This window comes from Colletotrichum paranaense (genome assembly GCF_030867605.1).
Source record: "Colletotrichum paranaense strain IMI 384185 chromosome Unknown Scaffold_9.1, whole genome shotgun sequence".
Classification (NCBI taxonomy): domain Eukaryota; kingdom Fungi; phylum Ascomycota; class Sordariomycetes; order Glomerellales; family Glomerellaceae; genus Colletotrichum; species Colletotrichum paranaense.
The window spans coordinates 1,812,142-1,832,840 of record NW_026848967.1 but is presented as its reverse complement, the minus strand read 5'-3'; the positions used below and the strand labels follow the sequence as shown (position 1 = coordinate 1,832,840).

The 20,699-nt window shown below is 50.4% G+C and overlaps 6 protein-coding genes across 6 annotated transcripts; 3 read left to right on the top strand and 3 right to left on the bottom strand.

Moving 5' to 3' along the window:
* Positions 1–79: 79 nt before the first annotated feature.
* Positions 80–1,974, top strand: CPAR01_11374 (penicillin-binding protein; the record flags this gene model as incomplete). The annotated part of the gene is made up of 3 exons (XM_060495633.1): positions 80–397; positions 496–1,463; positions 1,515–1,974. Coding segments are annotated over 3 exons (1,746 nt in total), but the record flags the coding sequence as incomplete, so codon positions are not given.
* A 408-nt stretch (positions 1,975–2,382) lies between these two features.
* CPAR01_11373 (uncharacterized protein) lies at positions 2,383–4,076 on the top strand (the record flags this gene model as incomplete). Its single annotated transcript, XM_060495632.1, has 4 exons — positions 2,383–2,450; positions 2,513–2,949; positions 3,003–3,285; positions 3,335–4,076. 4 exons carry the CDS (start codon positions 2,383–2,385, stop codon positions 4,074–4,076), a joined length of 1,530 nt encoding a protein of 509 aa, XP_060345980.1.
* A 429-nt stretch (positions 4,077–4,505) lies between these two features.
* Positions 4,506–5,594, top strand: CPAR01_11372 (beta-eliminating lyase; the record flags this gene model as incomplete). Its single annotated transcript, XM_060495631.1, has 1 exon — positions 4,506–5,594. The coding sequence occupies one exon, from the start codon at positions 4,506–4,508 to the stop codon at positions 5,592–5,594; it is 1,089 nt and encodes a 362-aa protein (XP_060345979.1).
* A 37-nt stretch (positions 5,595–5,631) lies between these two features.
* Positions 5,632–6,291, bottom strand: CPAR01_11371 (uncharacterized protein; the record flags this gene model as incomplete). The annotated part of the gene is made up of 2 exons (XM_060495630.1): positions 5,632–6,047; positions 6,126–6,291. 2 exons carry the CDS (start codon positions 6,289–6,291, stop codon positions 5,632–5,634), a joined length of 582 nt encoding a protein of 193 aa, XP_060345978.1.
* Positions 6,292–6,814: 523 nt separating this feature from the next.
* On the bottom strand, positions 6,815–11,760 carry CPAR01_11370 (cytochrome b5-like Heme/Steroid binding domain-containing protein; the record flags this gene model as incomplete). The annotated part of the gene is made up of 10 exons (XM_060495629.1): positions 6,815–7,431; positions 7,486–7,683; positions 7,751–8,044; positions 8,111–8,362; positions 8,423–8,695; positions 8,749–10,495; positions 10,553–10,630; positions 10,712–10,729; positions 10,790–11,153; positions 11,252–11,760. The coding sequence occupies 10 exons, from the start codon at positions 11,758–11,760 to the stop codon at positions 6,815–6,817; spliced, it is 4,350 nt and encodes a 1,449-aa protein (XP_060345977.1).
* Positions 11,761–12,718: 958 nt separating this feature from the next.
* On the bottom strand, positions 12,719–17,294 carry CPAR01_11369 (cytochrome b5-like Heme/Steroid binding domain-containing protein; the record flags this gene model as incomplete). The annotated part of the gene is made up of 7 exons (XM_060495628.1): positions 12,719–13,326; positions 13,380–13,967; positions 14,024–14,320; positions 14,364–16,011; positions 16,071–16,145; positions 16,289–16,649; positions 16,705–17,294. 7 exons carry the CDS (start codon positions 17,292–17,294, stop codon positions 12,719–12,721), a joined length of 4,167 nt encoding a protein of 1,388 aa, XP_060345976.1.
* Between the last annotated feature and the right edge of the window lie 3,405 nt (positions 17,295–20,699).

The window sequence follows — 20,699 nt, the reverse complement described above, 5'->3', positions numbered from 1 at the left end:
ACCTATTGGCCCCCAGACATATCTTATGGCGCAGCTAGACGCCCGGTGAGGGGACTTTCTTCCGGGCTTACATACAGGGGCTTCCGGCATTTGTTTGGCTCTCATACTTAAGTCGCAACCGAGCTTCGTGGCCTTCAATCACACCTTCATTCTTACTGAATACGATGCACTGACTGAAATGAAGCATTTTCGATTTCCAATCGTGGCCCTGTGGGCAACCCAAGCCTTCGGACAAGACATAGCACAGCGCCCCCTCCATGAAGAAAACCAAGCTGTCGGAGATGTGCCTCGCGTAGTCTCAAAGGACCTTGATGAATTTATTGAGCGAGTTCGGGAGGAGTGGCATGCTCCAGGTCTAGCCGTTGCAATTGTCGACGGGAACAATACTTGGGCAAAGGTAAAGATCGCCCCGCCCCCCCGTTTCGACTTCGTGTGGTCTCGAGTGCAAGAGTTGACAACACTTCACAATTGGCAATGGGGGACTGATGTTCTCAGGGTTATGGCTACGCCGTTCTCAATTCTACACCCGTCACCCCGCACACGCTTTACTACACCGGCAGTACCACCAAGTCCTTCACTGCCGCCGGCATCTCCCTTCTCATCGACAATGCAAGCGCGACCTCGTCAGTGTACCCTGGACTCAGTTGGAAGACGCCGGTAGCCCACATTCTCCGCGATGACTTTGTTCTCAGCGATGAGTGGGCTACGGCTCACATCACTCTCGAGGACGCTATGAGCCATCGGACAGGCTACCCTTCCCATGATTTGGCACCGGCTGCTACGGCTCAGGGAACTACCCGCCTGTTAAGACATCTACCAATGGCTGCGGAACCACGCACGACCTTCTTGTATAACAACAAGATGTTCGGGGCTATGGGCCATCTTATTGAAGTCTTGACTGGATCATGGCTGGGCGATTTCTTCCGAGAGTACTTGTGGGAGCCTATGGGCATGAACGAGACGTTTTTCTCTCTAAGAGATGCCGAACAGAGTGGCTTGGTTCTCGCCAAGGAGTACTACTACAATCCAGATGACGGAAGCTACCTGCAACTACCGCACGAACCTTCTTCTGGCGAAGAAGGCGCAGGTTCCATTGTGTCAAACGTCCTCGACTATGCCAAGTACCTGCGCATCATGATGACCGAGTCCGCGCCGATCTCCAAGCCGGGACATCGAGAGGTGAAGACGCCGCGCACTTTGGTGGCTCCTGCGATGGAACCGTTTACTGGGCCTGTGAGCTATGCCTTGGGGTGGTACACCGCCATTTTGGGAGGCGAGCAGGTGTATTTCCACAGCGGTGGAGTCAACATGTTTATCTCGATGATGATGATGATTCCTTCGCAGCAGATAGGCGTGATCGTCTTCACCAACACGGATGTCAAGGCTCCGCAGGTGATTGCGACCCATATTCTCTCGGAACACTTGGGAATTCCTAAAGACAAAAGACCGGATATGAACAAACAGTAAGTTTCCTCCAAGGTCTTTGGCTATTCGGAGGCCTAATGAAAGAAAAGGTACAAAGATAGGAAGAAAGCTGAGCTGGAACATTTGCAGGCTTGCGCAAGCGAGCTGTACCCTTCGCTTCCGGCCCCGCCTTTGTCACCAACATTGCCCATCCCAGATCACGTCGGGGAATTTCATAACACTGGGTTTGGCACTCTCGAGGTAGTCTTGGATTGTTCGAATTCCGTTGTCAAATGCGAGCTTCGTGTTCTTGGAATGGGAGGGGAGGCGTTTGCGCACCTTGCACCGATGATATACCTCGAGCCAATGTCTGGCAATCATTGGCTTGGTCAAGGATACATGGGAGGAAAGAAGGCACAGACAGTTGGCATCCCGATACTATGCGTACCCGTTGAGTTCAAAGTCAATATTCTTGGCAAGGTCTCGCAAATTGGTGTCGGGCTGAGGTTGGAGGGGGGCGATGCGCCGCTTGTCTGGTTTGACCGCGTCATTGTTCCGTTAGAGGCATGATCAATGCTTTGGTAGATCTCAGGACATGCTTCGCGGAAAGACATGTAATTTTCTCATTTATTTGTCTGGATTCGCAAGTAGTGGCGGACGACATCTCGTGTCCTTCACCGAGTCCCGACACGACTGGGGAGGTCTATATAAAAACCGAAGTGTTTGAAAACCTTATACAACTAGCCCTTCAACTATAAGAGTCCCGATCGGGCCCGAAGAGCAAGCCCAAGATGCCACCGTGACGGCATTCCCGGCACGGAGCATTCGGTGGTGGGGCCGATAGCAGGTCCCCACGGCGCCAGTAAGGTACCTGATCGTCTAGTGTGCGACAGAAATAAGTCTGCGGTTTTCCTCCTACAAACTCCTAATTGAAGAATCGAGTTGAGAGCTTTGAGTCACTAGGCCATTTGCCGCATGATGCCGCCCTCCAGAAATACTTCCCATGAGGAAGACAAGAGCTCTTCAATGAGTGAACAAGAACGGAAGTAGGTGGAGTTGCGTGGTGAACGCCAGCACCCCATTACCCCCAACGAAAATCGCTAACGAGGGGTTGCTTCAACCTAAGACGACTGCGCAACCGGCTATCACAGCAGGCTTTCCGTCGCAGGCAAGCGGAGCGCATGAGAGAGCTTAGTAGCAGAGTGAACACCGACCAGAAGTCCGACAATGAGCGGATCGAGGAGCTTCAGCGTGAGAACAGGCAGTTGCGGGCGCAACTCGTCAATGTTCAGGCAAGGATGTCGCGACTGCTTGCCAACATTCAAGGTTTGAGCGACTCTGTGTCAAAGACTTTGAACGACACAGGATCTCAGGACAGCAAAGTCTCTGAGGAGACAGAAGATCATACGTTACAGCCCTCAACATACGACAAGAAGCAGACTTGTTATGGAGGGCCCCCTTTTCCAGGACCATCTATGCAATTGGAACCTTTCGACACATCATCACTGAACTTTGACCCGCCGCTTGCCCATCATCCTGGTCCAGGTAAGCGATTCAAGATCTTGAGATTCATCGATCAGCAACTGACGGTACTCCAGGTCAATCTGAGGATGCATTTCTATCGTCGGAACTCATCAATGTGACCGGAACCAGCCCCCTCTATACCCAGATCCCCAACATCTGGAGCTTCGAGTACCAAACCGGGATAGAGCCGTACCTGACTGCCATGGCTGCATCTCAGGAGTCGAGCATGGCACTGAGAAAAGACATGCCGATATCAAATTCGCCGTTCTCGGACCACATAAAGCTCCTCCAGCATCTTCTGAAAAGCAAGCTGGCGGCAAATGGCTTCAATCCGGATAGCCAACCGTCGATGCAAAGGTGAGTAGACCTTATGTCACAAGGACGGATGACTGACAACTATGTTCAGCATATATCAACCAGTTCTCATGGTCTTGTCCATGTTCAACAGCATGACGCGACCGGATGTCATGGCATGGTACGCCAAAACGCGCTTTTTCCACATCATCGAGCTTACGGCCTGGCAACTCTACCCCTCGCCCGCGACATTCCAAAAGCTACACCAGCGGTATCGGCCTACCGACACGCAACTGAAGCATCCACACCCGCGCGTGATAGACTGGATACCGTTCCCCTCGATCCGGGACCGATTGATAGAGCTCCACGCCGCCAATCCTCTTATCGATCAGATATTTTGCGACGCCGTCTCGGGATACGTGGTGGAAGCGGTCATGTCCGAATTGATAAGCGACGCGCCTCAAATTACAGTTTACGTCCGGGTGACGGACCTTATCGCAGCCATGTCATTGTCATCCGGTGCCGGCGACAACGATACCCCAGCCAGTCTCCCCGCCCCGGATATCACCACTCTCTTCTCGTCTCCGTCTCATGCTCGTGCAGCGTTCAAGCAGTTAAACATGGATAAAGGTGCATCGTACTACAAGATTGACCCGGCCTTTTACGCCAAATATCCAGAACTCTACGACCAGTCAAACGACCTCACAGCAAACGGCGTACCACTCAAGCCAAGATCGCAAAAGGTTCTTACGTACCCGAAACCCCTCGACGACTCCATGGTTGAGACCTACCGGAGTTTCATAGACTTTTCCATGGATGCCACCAGCACCATCTCCTCAACGACGGCCTCGTGATGTGTGTCTTGGACCACCTCTTCCCCCCGCATTGTACTGCACTGCACGGTCAACCAAACACTTCATGCTTTCCCGAGCACCGGAACCCCGGACTGTCAACCCGCACCTATCCGTTGTCACGCCGCATGTAACCGTCAAGTTTTGCAGGTAATCTCAAGGACCATGACATCCGTAGTTTCGGGAAAGTCTGATAACGCCTTTTTTTTTGTTGAGCGCTGACCCACCGCGATCGCACTGACTATCGTTGACTAACGTTCCACTTACTAACGCTCGGGTTTTGTCATCGTCTGAAAGCTTCGGTGGGCTTTGCGGTGGGGATGGGGACTTCTATATAGAATTACCGGGAAACTGGACCAGATTCTCATGATTCCAGTGACTCGTTTGAATCTCGTTGTTGTTTTTCGTCTCATCGCCTATTTACAGCATAACATGCCTTCACAATTCCCCGCTCCCACGGCGACTCCTCGCTACAGCTTCTTGGACGATTACAGCGAAGGAGCTCACCCGGCCCTGCTCAAAGCCATTCTCGCCGGCAACACATCTCAAGAAGCCGGCTACGGAGGCGACTCATATTGCGACCTTGCCAGGCAACGGATACGTCGGCACTTGGGTCGCGATGATGTTGGAATTTTCTTCGTCCCCAGCGGGACATCAGCCAATGCCATATCCATCGCAGCATGTCTAAGGCCCCACGAAGCTGCCATTGCCGCAAGCTCGGGGCACATTGTCACAAGAGAGACCGGTGCGGTGGAAGCTAGCGGGCACAAGATTATCAACGTCGCGCCAGTCAATGGCAAGTTGACACCCCAGAGCATTCAACGCGCGGTGGACGAGAACTGGCATTTCCCCCACATGGCAAAGCCGAGGTTGGTGTACATCTCTAATGCGACGGAGATTGGGACGATATACAAGAGAGACGAACTTGCTGCAATCAAGCAGGTTTGCGAACAAAACCAGCTGATACTCTTCCTCGACGGCGCACGCATCGGGACAGCAGTAGCGTCAAAATCAAACGACATGACGCTGCACGATATCCTGGAGTTGACAGACATCTTCTGGATCGGAGGCACAAAGAATGGAGCGTTGCTTGGAGAAGCTGTGGTCGTCAAGGACGCTCGTCTAGCGACCGAGTTCGAGTTCTACGTCAAGCAGCATGGTTCGCTTCTGGCCAAGAGCAGAATCATGGGCGCGCAGTTTGCAGAGCTTTTCAGAGAGGATCTCTATTTCGACCTCGCGCGGTTAGCTAATTACTGCGCCGAGACGTTGTCCAGCGGTATTGCTGCAGCCGGGTTCTCGGTTCACGCTGTGACGGAGACGAATCAGGTGTTTGCGGTGCTGCCCATGAGCTTGATCAAGGTTTTGCAGGAGCACTTCATCTTTTATGTATGGGAGAAGCGAGGGGATGATGAAGCTGTGGTGAGATTGCTCACAACGTGGGCGACGGAAGCGACAGAGGTTGAAAAGTTTGTCGGTTTGGTTCAGGGCTGGTCCGCTGGAGCTGCCGAAAGTCGAATTTAATGTTTCCAAAATAGAATAATACCAATTAGAACATACATTACTTCAGCGTCTCAATGGCCTTTCCAACATCGGGAATCTCAGAGGCAGTCGTGGCGGAACCACCCCATGTAACCTGACCCTTCCCATCAACAGCCCAAGCTCCGGAAGTCTGCCATCTGTTGCCGCTCTCAGTGGGCCTATTGGCGATTCCCTCTTCACGAGAGAGCTTGAACACATCCGAAAGCGTCCAGGGACTCAGTACGTGCCAGAAACTCGATGCGCCGAGTCCCCATTTGGCGTACACGTCGCGTTCTTCGTTGGCGATGACTTGGACCGGGTTCTTATCGCCGGGTCCGCCGACCTCGGACAGCCATTTCTGTGTGTGCGACTCTGACGAGTGAGAGACGGCGATGAAGGCGATTTCGGGATGCTTCGATGCTGCTTCGCGGAGCGTGATGAAGGTCTTCTCGGCGACTGGTGGGTGAGGTATGTGAGTCTCACTGACGATCCTACGGAACGAAACCCCATCCATCGTTTGGGTCATTGACTAACATGGGCATCCACAGTGCCGCAGGAAAGCGATTACAGCGGGTTTACCACCATCCCTGGGCAGTGTGAGCTGGTCGGTGCTCGGGGCCGCGTCGCCCGCTTTTGGTGGGTTGGACAGGGTCAACGATGTTGGGGACATCCATGACGTGAGCTCCTGCATGAAAGACATGGTGCAGCTGAGTTCTATAAGTACAATTGTTGCAATTGGGACGATGTTGTTGAGAGTATGTGTAATCCCCAAGAATGAAAGTCTGCAATGCCCATGTCGGTGTTGGACCTCGACGAGAACGACAGCGCTACTCCATCACGTCATGGTTTGTCATCACTTGACACCATTCAGACTAGGCCGATGCTTGCCCCGGCCGGAGTGGAGTAAGGGGATCTCGGCCGAGTCCGTGGCTGATTTGATGCGGAGCTGTCTTTTCAACACTCAAGTTCAACAGGTGGATATTGTCACGAAAACTGAAAGCGGAGATTTTAGCTCTCTTAGACTGGCGATTATTTGAGGAACTCTGTCGTAAAGTACACAACCATCCGAACGCAATGAAGATAGTTATCCGAGACTCGATCAATGAGGGAAACAATCAATTCCATTTCGGCGCCAACAACAAAAAAGACCCAGGAATACTTCAGATATCGGCAATGTGTGTCAAAAACTAAAGCAAGCTTGGCATGTAGATGCAAAGCAGTATCTATCGTCGCTTCCTCGGGGGGCCCTCATCGATCTCGAACACAGGCTTGCGCTTTTTGATGACCTCGAGTGCTCTCCTCGACATACCGGGCGGAGTGGCGTCTTGTTGGGCACTACGTTCTCCTTCCTCTGATTGTTTCTCTTGAAGCGCACTACCAACTGTGTCCTTGGCGCTGTTCTGAGGCGGGTAAGCAGCCGGTAGAGTTGATTCATCTGAAGCAATCACCTCTTGCCATGTTCGGGCTATCTCCCTCATGATCTTTTCGTCCTTGCGACGTCTGAGATCGGCCTCCAATCTGCTCAATTGTCGCGTCTTTGAACTACTTGCCTTACTTTCTGGTTCCTTGCCTTTAGTGTTTCTGTTACAGCTGGTTCGAGATTCTTCCTCCTCCAGCCCCACAGCGAAGCTGGACTGATTGACCTCGTCAAGTTGATTGATCATGTTTTGAAGAAAGGTTGCCGTTGGAGTGGGCTCGAATACTTCCTTCTTCTCGGACTGCTCCTCTCTTGCGACTTTGGCCTTTTCTATGGTGTCAATGTGAGGAGCAATGTCGTCTTCTGCCGGTGGTTTCGGAACCTTTCGAGGGCGATTGGCCCAGATAGGCATCTTATACCGGGCTAGAAAAGGGGTCAATAACATTTCACCCAAACTGATCGCAAGACTATACTCACGAGCAACCTTTTTCCTAGGATCCCAGTTGACAATGCGCCTACCATTCTCTTCGTTCTTTTCCTGTACTAGAACCGCACAGATGAGATTTTCGCAATGGGTGTCAAGGTACGTTCTTAACTCCTCATCCCCTACAACACCTCCGAGGAAGGGTTTGAACTTGGAGTAGATGGGGTTGCATGATCCGTAAAGCATCGCAGCTGGGTTTTCACGAGTAAGGAACTTGTGAGGTAGACTTAAAGACAGAATAGTACGAAGTATACTCACCTGTTAAATCGTAGGCGAAGCCATCTGAAGCCACGAATGCGTCGTATTGGATATCACGGCCATCGTCGGTATGTCCATCGAACATTCTGAGTTCCTCTGGCTCGATTTCCGGAAGACTATAGCCTATTTCCTCGACTGTTGCTACAATGTAGCCCCTGAGACAAGCAAAGCGCATCAGGGGCCCGTCCTCATACTCTTCTGCTTGCAGAGCCTCCGTGGCATCGAGTCCGAGGTAGGGCGAAAGAGAATCTGCAAGTTCGGAGAACTCTCCATGCTCCTCTGAGTCTCTGAGAGCTGTACCATCAGGAAGTCAGCATATTCTCAAAAGCCTGATTTCGTAACGATGTCATTCAAGCTCACCTTCCACCGAGTAGACCTCCCTGCCGAATCTGATTTCATGTAGAAGCACAGGCCTGTCATTAACAAGACTTTCCACATCATCATCTGCATATTCTTGTCGCTGCTCGATCAAATTGCCAATGTACAACTCCTGCAAGCTTTTGAGAACTCGGTTGCGATTCGTTTGGTGGTACTTATTGAAGAGATCTGTAATGTCTCGTCCACCATTTTCGACCAAACACTGAAGCCCCCCTGGATGTGTTTCGGCATAGTCTGCCATATGATCAGTCATTACCCTCTTAGTTCTTTGGCCTTAGCCATCTCTCTACTTACCGGTGATGTTGTAAACCTTGTTCTCAATCGCAACGTACAACCCTGTTTCTCTGAACTCGTGTCTTCTGAGTGATCGGGGCGTGAAGGTTCTGACAGAATGCTTGCCGGCAACTACGCCTGGAGTTTTGGCTACCATGCCAACCCGCCACGGTGCAAGAGATTTCTTGATCTCGTCAAGAGTATACCCATCTTGCAGTAGTTCAAGAGATGGATCTCCACCTGGGTTACTCGCCAAGAGCCTCCGTAGTCCCGGCTCTGATAAACACTTCAAGTCTGTCTGATGTCAGCAGTCAATCAATGTGGGTTGTGTCTGCAATCCTACGCACGAGTAATATCAAAAACGCTGTTGTGTATGCGGATCCATAACGGATCCCCACCGGTTCCATCACACTGAGCAATGTCATCTTCCCGCAAGATGCGAACCACTCGCCCCAAGGGCAAGGAAAGTATGTCAGCTTCGTAGAGACATTCCACTCCGTAATCAGTCAACTGAGTGCCGTAGAAAGTGGGCTTGGTGAACTCAGGCAGTTCGTCCTCATCAAGCTCGAGCGATCGACAGATGGCAGAACATTTGTGAACATCCAGGTGGTGCCCATTCTCGACCAGAATCAGCTCATCTCCGAGTACTTTCGCGTGATCGTACAGCTCAGCCACTGTGTAGTATGGTAGCTGATATCGCTGATGACTCTCACCCTGCTTTGAAGGTACAGTGACGATGCCAGCCTTCGCAAAAGCCGGGAAGTCTAGGGAGGGGTGTTTTGCCGGGTCTTCTCCGTGGAATATCTCGGCAGCTCTGTCTCCACTGTCCTTGTCTGTAGAGTTCCCAGGATTTGCACCTGAACGATGAAAGTCCAATAGTGAAAGTGCCCTACCATCGTAGGTTTGCCCAGGGTATTGAGGCATTTGAAAACGGAAGTCAAGCCACGAGGTGTAGCCGTTTGCAAAGTCGGCATCCAATTGGGCTCTTAAGCTTGAGCATTCGGCTACAAAGGCGTCTCGCAAACCGGCTGGCTCTATGCAGAGTGACGTGTATGTATTGAATGCGGTCTCTGCTAGATCAATGTTATTGTGGCGATCACTGCGTGCCAAATATGGGTCGTTGGGATCTTGCATGTGTCGCCTTACTAACGTGAACGGCGGGTAGAACCATCTTTCCGCACATGCTGTTTTAATCTGTGCCTGGATGGCGTCTTTTGTTGACTGGCTGAGCGGGAGACTTTGGGAGATAGTCCAAGGGTTCGATAGTAGTCGTTTTGGCTGTTTCGCCGGTACGACTTCCTCTGCTCGTGCAGGCAGCGAGGCTAGCAAGAGAAACCCTATGGCCCGCCAGAACCACTGCGTCTTATTCTCATCATGAATGCGAGCTTGAAAGTTTCGTTGAAAAACTTCATATTCGAGTACGCCGTATTGGTTATAATCCACGTATAGCGGGTGAATCAATAAATTAACTAGACAATCTGTGTCAAATTCGTCACGTTGGTTCCTGCGAGCTAGCGGAATCGTTAGACATGAAAGTCTGTGTCGAGGATCGACCTGGCTGTAAGGCGTCATCTGCCACATTGCGAATGTGTCTTTGAACCACGGGCGCATTCTCTGATACTTGAGCCGCCGGCTGTGCAAACTCCTCGCTGACATCCTGAGCTCATCAGCCTGGAAATTTTGAGGGACGAAGCCTTCCTTGAACCAAGCCGACTTTTCGATAGTCCAAACCCAAGGTTGGTAAAAGCCTCGATTTCCGTTCTCTCTCGTGACCTCGAGCATTTTGGGTGCCTTCAGGCTCGAATAACCATACTTGGAAACGATTTGAGTCCAGAAAGCCTCGGAAGAAAGGGAAGTATGCCAAAGTGATGGCAGAGGCCAACTCGTTTTGATGGTGGGGCTATCCAAAAGGAAGTCATAGGTAAGTGTAGGATCAGATACATGAGGGAACCTGTTGATGGATAGAATCAATGGCGCATAGTTTATGCTGAGCAAGTTTCTATCGCGTTTGGGGATAAGTCCAAACACAGTGCCTCCAAATGCATGTTGTTCAAATGACCACCCGAGCTCGCACTGGTGCTCCTGTGGGCCGAACTGGCAAAAATTATTCTTATCAGCAGATCTAGCGAGTAGTATATTCAGGTTACTTACGATCTCAAAACCGTGAAGCGGGACTCCTAATTTTTGTAGCAGGACCTCACTGCTCAAGTTCTGAAAACCGATCACATGCTATAACAAGGGTGTCCCAGCGTTAGTCGATTCTGATACACGTGTCCTCAGGAAAAACACCCAAAATCGGTGTTGGGTTACCATGAGTTCGTGAACTAGCTGTACAAAGGAGCGCATTAGTAAGTAGCAAGTAAAAGACTCGCGAGATCGCAGACTCACAGTGTCTGCAAGACACACCAGCGCCGCACTCTTGGAAGATTGAGTGGCGTTTGCATCTAGAAGCGTCTTTATCCCAGAAATGTTGACGAAGACCGTGATCGGCCCTTCCGATAAATCGTATGGTGCCGTCAATCCCTTGATGATTCCGTCCGGCACATATGAGTTCAAGGTTGTTTTGTCGTTGAAAGTCCAAAATATTCTATTCAAAAGGGAAGGCGAGGACAGCAGCTGGATCAGTTCTTTCGCAGGTTTGCGAATGATGGGAGATGATTTCATTCTCCAGATTTTGCCGACCTTACTCGAACCTGACAGAAGTGTCGTTTCATGGCTCTCAAGGTTTTCCGGGATGAGCAGAGATTGTAGCCTGAAATGAAACGCACAATGTTAGCTCTGTCTTGATTCACACCCTACCTTGCTCTTGTCTACAGTATGATGTCAAGTCTTCTTGGAATGTGTAATTACCAGTCTCCTTCGAGGGATTTCCGCACGATGTTATCAGCAATTTGTATCGCCTTTTTAAGAACGCCCCAGATGATCGGATCGTGCGCGCTCCAGAGACGCGATCCAGACCAATTGGTGGACGAACTGGGAGGCGCAATGAAGTCAATCATCCAACGGTCCCTTGACCAAACAGGCAGCCAAGACGACTCGTCGACTTGTATTTCGTTGCTATTCATTGCTTGCCTCTCGCCCGTTGCAGTATAGGCTTCCGTCTTTGCCAGTACCGCAGCTTCCCAGGTTCGCAACCCCGAGAGACTTGAAAGTTGCTGTCGCTCCGAGAGGAGGAGATCGTCCAGCTCGGGAGGAGACGGTTGTGGAATTATGTCAGAGTGTGGTTCGATGATCTCGAGTGTCTGCGGGTCAAGAGATGGGAAGATTGGGTCCATCCATGATAGGCCATTCTGTCGCAGCGGGCGTGTCTCGCCAACGCCATAATACCTTTCCCAGCAACTTTCTGAAGAGTCAGGCATTCTGGGGATGTTCAGTCTCTGACAGAATGAGTGATACCGGAGACCAGTCTGCGTCTGAGTTCAAGACAGATTCGAGTATTGAGCAGGTAGTGGAAAAGTAAGTCGAGCGGTTGAGTGAGAGCCTTGCAACTCAGAATAGAGATCAAGTCTTTTGGTAGATCGGATTGGAATGGAAAGACGAGCGAGGCACACAAACGCCTCTCAAATGACTGAAAACAGTCGAGCGGTACAATTTTGGATCACGTTCAGCATTGTAACTGAAAAAAGATGAGCAAAAACCCAAGGATTCATGACACCTTGGTCTTGGGCGCAAAGAACTGTTCAATGAACCTTTCGGCAAGGGGTCAACGTGGGCTTCCTGTTCCTTTGTGTCCCCGCCGATGGGATGCGTGGCCGGGGCCCTGGTCCCTTTCCGGATTCAGCGACATGGCACTGCGTATTTCTGCTCTGTTTCCAGAACAATGAATTGCAAATGCTTCCGATCATTCCAAATGTGTCATGAAGGGATCATGGGCATGGTAGGTAGCCGGAACTGACTTGCGAGACGCATAAAGCCCAGAGTGGAAGAGGAACTATCTGCTGAGACCATGGATCTGGTAGGGCCAAGGTCTGGTACGCAACCTCATGTAAGATATTGAACGTGAAACAGCTTTTTATTAGTGCTCTTAGAACATCCCAGCAATGCCAATGTCAGGCGATGGTCGTTGAAGAGGTGTTGGAATTCGGCACCGTACTCTGATGTGGCAGATTTTGACATTTGTCGAGAAGACGGGGGACATGACTGTCCAGCTTTCATGCGGGCAAAAATGCCTGGAAGATGAACAACCTTAAGTTCGAACACAAAGGTGCGTCATGAAATCTCGAACAAACACTCAACGACCTTCTACCGATTCATCATTCAGATCAATTCTGCTCCCTCATCAATAGCCTCAATGTTCCACACGCGTCCTTGCCATCATCATCGATACATGTACAAGTCCTTCCACTCCCATTCTTGCCTCGGCTTCTCTGTTCCCCTTGAACTTGTTCTGCTTGAGCCTTCAATCCCAGACGAAGGACCACCAACAGAGCCACGAGATTCTTTGACTACCTTTTTGTACGGCCGGACCGGAGTCGGCGAGCTCTTTCGTTTCACGCCTGCAGCTACTTGTTCTGGCAGTGCAAATCGGCTTGTAGTAACAGCCTTGATGCGCTCTTCCTGTACCTTGAGCTGCCCGTTATGCTTGCGTTTCGTGCCGGCCACGCTCTGGATTGGTTGGACAATCTGGTCTGAAGCACGAGTCGCATTGCCCTTTCCCGCAGCTTGAGCAACTGACATAGCAGGTGTGACTTTCGAAGTTTCATTACCTTCAAAGTCAGGCACATCTTCGGAGATCGGCCTGAAGGACCTTTTCCAATCGAAATCAGCATCTTGATTCGGACCATGCTGTGCTATAATTCGATATTGGAAGTCTGACCACAGCCTTCGCTTCAGTTCTTGGTCTTGTAATGAGTTGGAGAGCGTTGTTCCGGCACGAGCTTTCAAAAGCTCGTTGTACCCGTCAGGTTTTCCGTATCTGAGGTATGCTGGTGGAGTTTAGTCACTCGCGCAGACAATTAGTGCCGACGGCAATACTCACAAGTCAAGTTGTATATGTACTTGCTGTCAGAAACGTAGGATTCATGGAAGCCCCAGGGCTCAACTTTGCCGTCCATGCGCGCCAACATTTGATCGTCCATGAAAGGCAGTGTGTCTATTGGCGCGACAACCTTGGCGACAACAAGCCATTTTGTATCAAACAGTCTGCAAAGTATTTTTGGCGGGCTTGCTGTGTCCATCTGGGCCGTCACATTCTTTCCCCAGTATTCTTCAAGTTCTTCGGATGCCAGGAGACTCCTTAACCCGTCTAAGGCGCTACCTGACAGCCTTGAAAGATCCGCTAAGCGACTACTGTCAGTAGGAACTTCATCTTTAGTCCGGAAACGTTTTCTATGCTTACCCTTTCGGCTGAAGACTTGATTTCGAATTACAATTTGATCCGGAGATATAACGCCTGGGCTTTGCTCAGAGACGATCTTACCAACTTGCAGCCTTTCGAAATAGACATGTGTAGTGACACCAAGGAAACCCGTTGGGACTTGATGGTACTGCTTGAATTGACGTGTACAGTCTTTCCCGGCGACGCTCTGCAGAATCTCCATACCACCAGGATGAAATTTCATGAAGTCTGTTTGATCAGCATTGAGTACTCGACCTGAGTCTTTGAACCTGTACCGAACTTACCTGTAAGATCTATTACCGAATGCCCTTTGAAGATGGTGTAGATCCCTGTCTCTGGGTAAACGTGCCACTTGACTTCGTTCAATGTGAAATGGCGTAATCGATAAACGCTGTACCTCTCAAGCTCTTGCGTCCTGATCCCAATCTGATAAGGCCGAAGGAAGTTGACGATAACATCAGGATTATATCCTAAACTGACTGCCCTGAGGAGAGGATTTTCCTGTCGTTTTAGCTTAATAATCACCAGTAAAGGTTGCATGTGTTCTGCCAGTTGGAAGTCTGAAAGATCAGCGTACGAGCCTATGAGCAAGTCTCGAGAATTCCAAGCCAAGAATAAACTTACTTGTCAGATCACACGTCAGATCAAAAACGTGGTTACCCAAGGCTACACATGACAAGCGGTCTCTGTTGTAAGCCAGTCTGATATCTTCCGTGCGCATGAGCCGCATCACTTGTCCAATGGGCCCATTTTTCAAACACAATTCACGGACCTTCTCGTTCATGTCTCCTGTGCGAAGCACTCTATTCAAGACAGGACTGGAGGAATCTGGCCTCATTGTCAGTTTCTCTCGAGTTGCAGCATCCCACCCATATTCCGACGACAATATCCCACTAAAGTCGTAAATTAAATGCCTGTCATCACCGTCGGCTTTGTGGACAAACCACTTGACTCCGCTACCGACGCGTTGATGATCACCAATTTCGCCTACGTGGTAGTGGCGAAGCGGAGGGGTGATCTCAGCAGATTTGCCTCGCAACGGGACCGGCACTTGAGCGATCACCGGTCTCGCGACTGCCCAGGATGGAAGATCGGCGTCGTCAAGGTCAATCCTCTTCGAGGGAAGTCCTTGAACCTGCGATGCTCCGATAGGGTAATGCATCTCTTGAGTGACGTGGGTGGGCAAGTCTCGGTAATTGTAAGTTAACCACCCATGGTCATAGGGGGATTGATCCATCATTCTCCTTATATCACGCCAGTCATACTCGAAACCTTTAGCCACCTCAGGTGACACATTTCCGAGAACTTTCCATCGTAAAAACGACAGTTTGGCGTTTTCCATGCACAGCTCTTTGTCGTGGCTTGGGGTATTGGAGTTGTGTAGGTACGTGTCCGTCGCTACTGATGTTCTTTTTCCCTGATTAGTAGCAAGGTCAATGAGCTCCTGGCCTCCAGCAGCTTTGGGTATGCTCAGTCTTTCGGGATGCAGTGGCCTTGAGGTCGGACGACTGGATGGCGTAGGCTTCTTCCTGACGGGCAGCGTTGCCAACCACAGATATGCGTAGGCGTGGTAGAGGAACCTCGATGTCGTTTTGTGTCGAATCTTGAATTTGGCGACATCGAGACTATGGTTATATGGCCACAAGACGCTCTTGAGCTGGTGCCGAATATCGGATTCGTGTGTGTCGTGATGGGATTTAGACGAAGACCCAATGTCGGCCAATTTGCATCGCAGTTGAGTCTCGGCATATATCGTAGCATGCCATTTGGTGTATTCTTCCTTGTACCATGGCCTCAGCCTTCGGAGCTCCAATCGTCTAAGTCTCAAGCGCTGAGCAATCATTCTCATACTATGATCAAGGCGACCGTATTCCGAATAAGGGGGGTCAAGAATCTTGGCTCGCGAGGTTCGTGCGGCGTCTTGATAATGGCTCTCCCAAACCCGTTCAGAAACACTGACCCCCTTGTATCTCAGTGCCTTGTATCCGTATTTTGGCACATGGGTCTCCCAAAAGTCAGAAGTTGTCATCGCGCAAGGGACGATGGCAGGTATGCCGGGCCGATGTTCCCGAAATGCTTCCGTGAGAGGCCCTTTGTCGTAGGTATCCATGTGACCGACGCTTGACACGCAGAAAGCTGGCCAAGGGGCACGTATGCCGAAGAGGGCATGACCAGCCTTTTGGGGACCGCCGGAAACGTCCTTCAAGGAAAATCCAAAGAATGACATTTCCCAAGAAATGCCCGCCTCTGCATACTTCTCTTCGTCCCAGAACTTTACTCGCAACCACATAAGCAAGAATTTTCGCGACAGAGGTGTTAAATCTTACTTACAACTTCAGTCGCCATGAGCGGTTCCTCGGGATGCTTTTCTTGATACGATCTGTGCATGTGGCCAGATATACCATGCTATATTTTCCATGTTTAGTGAAGTTACCTCGGCAGAAGAAGATCTTGACATAATACCATTAATTCATGCAGTATCTAGCCAAAACAGAAACTAGTCAATACCTATTAACATCAGAGGAAGGTTGAATGGAGATCTAACTCACAGTCTTGGTCACCAGAAACGTTGCCTGGCGGCCTTCAGGGTCCTGGAACATCATGTTTTGGAATATCGGCTGGAAATACTCGATACCAACACGCATCCACTTGAGCTGCCTCCCGTTCTTGTCAATGAGCTTTGTTGTCAATCCAATAGCTGAAGGCCATTCTTCTCTAAGATAGAATCCCCAAAAGAAAGTGTCGGCGATGTCGTCAAGAACCTTTCGAGCTTCTGTTGGACTAAGACGGGATTCGGGGCTGACCGGCTTGACGCGGACGATGGTACCGTTCCGAGGGGCCTGATGTTTTGACCCTACCATCACATCCCGTCGAACTTCACGGGAATCCTCCTTTAGAAAACTTGCCAGCCTAGCGGATATCAAGCGTCAGTGAAATGCAGATGTGCTACAAGTCTTTCTCCAACCGGAGAACAAAGGCCTCTGATTCTGTTCGTACGTGTAAAGTGGGAACACACCATTCATGACTGACTGCTTCTTTCAGAATTCTATTTGCAAGCTCGATGACTCTGCTTATTTTGGCCCATGTTGCGTCGTCGTCGATATCGATCGATAGCCCGTTGGGGTCGGGGTGCTTGTAGCTCGACCATCTCTCCCTTCGGAAGATCTTGAACCACTTCGTTTCGTCCACCTCGACAAAGTCACTGGTTGCCCAAGATACGTACGGGTACAGTGTCAAACCATCCATAAAGTTTGACAGTTTCTCGCGTGGATCGGCATCAATGAATGGATCGCTTTCGTCTTCGATGGCACCTGCCACGTCCGATACGCGGTAGGTTGGTCCATATGCGTCGATGTCTTGCAGGGCCCAGTATTCTGGCAAACGCAGCCCCCCAAGGGCTCTCATTTGAAAAGTCTCGCTGAAGAAAAGCCAGTCGATTGCTACGGATGGCGGTTTCGGTACTGGGGTTTTGTCATCCTCGAAGGCTTCCCTAGTTGTATCCCAGTTGGGATACCGTATCGCCCAGAGGCTCGATTCGGAGCTGACGCCAGCCATTGTGTCGTCCCTGGTGAGGAAATGAGGAAACGAGAAACAAGAAAGAGTAAGCCCGGAAAAGATTGGGGCCCGTGAAGTTCTTGACATGTTGAGTGATGTATATTTATTCGAGTTGGTTTAAACCTGGACCTCGGTATTTCAGTTTTCGGAACATCGTTCCAGAATGAAAACAACATCTTGTCAAGACTCCTTAGACGATGGCAGGAAGACATGTGAGTCAATCGAGGATAATGCGTCAAGGCTCGCCTCATCAATGATCCCTTGAATAATGTTTGTACAAGCGGCTGCTCAGCGACGTCTCTTTCAAGCCGCTAAGCAAGGGGGGCCTCTATAAACAATGGAGAGATTCGTTTCCCATGGACAATGCCTTTAAGAGCAGCATCATAGTCATGTGTAACCCTCCAAGGACAGGGACTGAAAATGAATCATCGGCTTTACATTAGAACATCCTGTTTGTTCAATCTGACTGTGTGACTCAAACATCCAGATTGAGTGAATGCATCATGCCCTGGGACAATGCTTAAGAATCAAATGAGTCTACGCTCCGATTATTGTAGAGACATCTGTCCAGTCGGCTGAGACCAACATGTGAGGTTCGTCTGGCGGAAGGACTGGGACACGTGAGCCTGGCGTTGTGGAGGATGGTATTCTTGAGGCAGAATGTCCCGCAAAGAAATTGTAAAATGGGGTAAAGTCCGAACAACTGGCAACCTTGGGTTAGTAGCCATTGTAGCAGTGCCCAAGGTAGGTTGAGAAGCAACCTCGTATTGTGTCGACCACGCCGTGGTGCGGTTTGCCGTGCACGTTTGTATCCAAGACCTGCAATCAACCTCAATGTGTTCAGCGCGCCAATTAGACCAGCTGGATGCCCCGGTCCGCAACTGAGCGGAATCAAAGTTCTGAACAGATTGAATGAGAATTGCCATTAGCCCTGTTCACGACGTTGCGACGTCTATTCCGGCGAAGCTTGGTTTGCTCACACGAGACGAGGCTCATGATCATCGCTACATCAGTTGAACATTTAAGAACTCGCCACTCCACGGATAGTTGTAGTCCAGATGTCATCTTCCCTTGACTGCAGAGTCTTCTCTCTCAAGAAGACAAATCTGGCAAACTCAGACTCCATTCTTCTTCTTCTTCAGGATGCGCGTCGCTCACCTCATCAGGTTCGCGGCGGCGATGTCTCTCACCTTCACTGCTGCAGCAGGCATCGCAATCAGAAGCGCAAATACGACGCAACTGCAAGTCACTCCAACCGACAACTCCCCTCAGGATTTCGAATCACTCCGGGGCGGAGCCTCAGCCACCTGTCACTCGTTTACGATCAATCCGCGCTACTTCACCTTGTTGTACGCAACGTGCCGTGATCACCTGGGCTTTGAGAAGATAGGCCATCTCAACTTGAACCTCTGCCTCGCAAATTCTTGTGGCAACCTTGAGGGTCGCGCAAGGTAAGCCATTGACTGGCAGCGAACCCACATGCTATAAAGTCGCAAGACATTGTGTTCTCTCAAAGCTAATGATGCCGATTTTCGATAACTAGAGGACGATACGCGGAGAGCTGCTCGGCAAGGACGTGTTCGCTTGACGGGCTCACTTTGAAATGCAAATGCGAAAATTGCTATGGTAGATGGAGCTGGACTTCTATCAATCTGAGTAGGTGATTTTTCCAAGACTTGACAGACAGTGTTCGCTGACTCAATGCTTCTTAGATGATATTGTTGGAAACGACAATGGAAGTCTCGTTTGCCACGGCCTGATAGGGCTAGGTTAAGATTCCGCATTCTGCGGCGAGGTGGGGCCGCAATGTCGGCCCGGAGTTGAGTTGTTAACATCCGGGTGCTGCAATGGGATCTTGGAAGACACGGGCAACACGTAGACTCTTCAATACACGTCATGAAACGGTCAAGGCATATATACGGAGGTCATCAGGATCCATGCAGGCCACCGAGTCTACACTTAGTTCAGCAGACAGTTATGTTACCTTGTTCTGGCTTATCCCTCAGCCTCAATCCCAAAAGGCATGACAGTGACATTCAACGGCATTACCGGGGAGAAGCCTATCATATGTAGTGACTCTCTCCTCGCAGCAAAACCTAATGCAACGTGGGTGCTTTACCTAGTTACGGTGAGCATGTGCAATGCTCTATGAGCCTAGCCAGTCATCACGTAACCTAGACCTGAATTAGACGTGCGGAAGTCTTCCATCCTCTTCAGTATTTATCTGTACAGCATCGATCGGTGGCCATGTTGCGAAGGTAGTCAAGGCCTCAGATGGCCAGGCTTCTGGTATGCAACCGCTGGATAGATTGTTTTCCAGTTGTCGGGGGCTACGAGACTCCAAAAGTAGACGCAAGCTCCGTAATATGCTGTAGGAGAAACAAGGCAGTCAAGGCAATGACGGGCCCGCTGACAGGTGGGCCATCGGTCGTCTCGACGGCGATAATGTGACAGGAGGCGGTTATCGAGATTTAGAACAGGGTCGGCGTCAGGTTTCGGAACTGCGAACGCAAAGTATGAGTAAGGTTATTGACGTCTTGCCGTTTTGGTAGGAAAAGGTTACTGACTCTCGTGATACCACGCTGTCGCGTGGCCGGAACAACGTATTGGCAGTAGTAGGTAAGCAGTGTATCAATAAGGGCGGGAGTGCCGTACTGTCGCCAGAGCTGTTTCCCAGCGATTGAGGGATGTCATCACTGAGTTGGGCCAGTACGGGTCGGGCCTAACCATCTCGGAAGATACGATGAAAGCAAAAAGGGATACGCAAGAAGGGACACGAGAGTTCAGAAGTGTAATGTCTTCGGATTGCACCGCGACATCAGACGCCAAACTTTGTCGGCCATGCCGCGTGGATGGAGGGCAGTTCGCGACAACAACGTCATCGCAGGACCTGGATTGGTCTCTGAGAGGGAGCCAATCGGGGATTGGTATATCGGTGATAACACCCGAATAAAAGCCGAGAGGAATAGTGGGTCGGAAAAAATTGGCGTCTACCAAGTAATGTCACTTTTGGCCTTAGGCAGAAGGTGCCTGGTAAGTAACGTACCTACCTTACGGCAGGGACAGATTGAGAAAAAAGTTTTTGGCAGGAGCAGGGTAAACATTCAAGCATGTGAAAAGCCATCAAACCATTCGAGGCTTTCAACGCCCAATGTTCGGGTCTCTGTTGTTTGAAGTGAAAGATATCTCGCAAAACTGACGACCGTATATATCTACCACCACGAGCAAAAGCCAGGCCATCAGGCGGTCAAGAAAGCGGGAGGGCGTGCGACCCCTGCAGTGGTTTTCGTGGTCGTTGCCCGGGCTAAGGAGATGACGGGCTTGGTGAAGGATCGAGAGAAAATTCTACGGGGCCCCACGATTTTGTGGAGTGGTGAGGGAGCGCAACGCCGCAATCGCAATCAA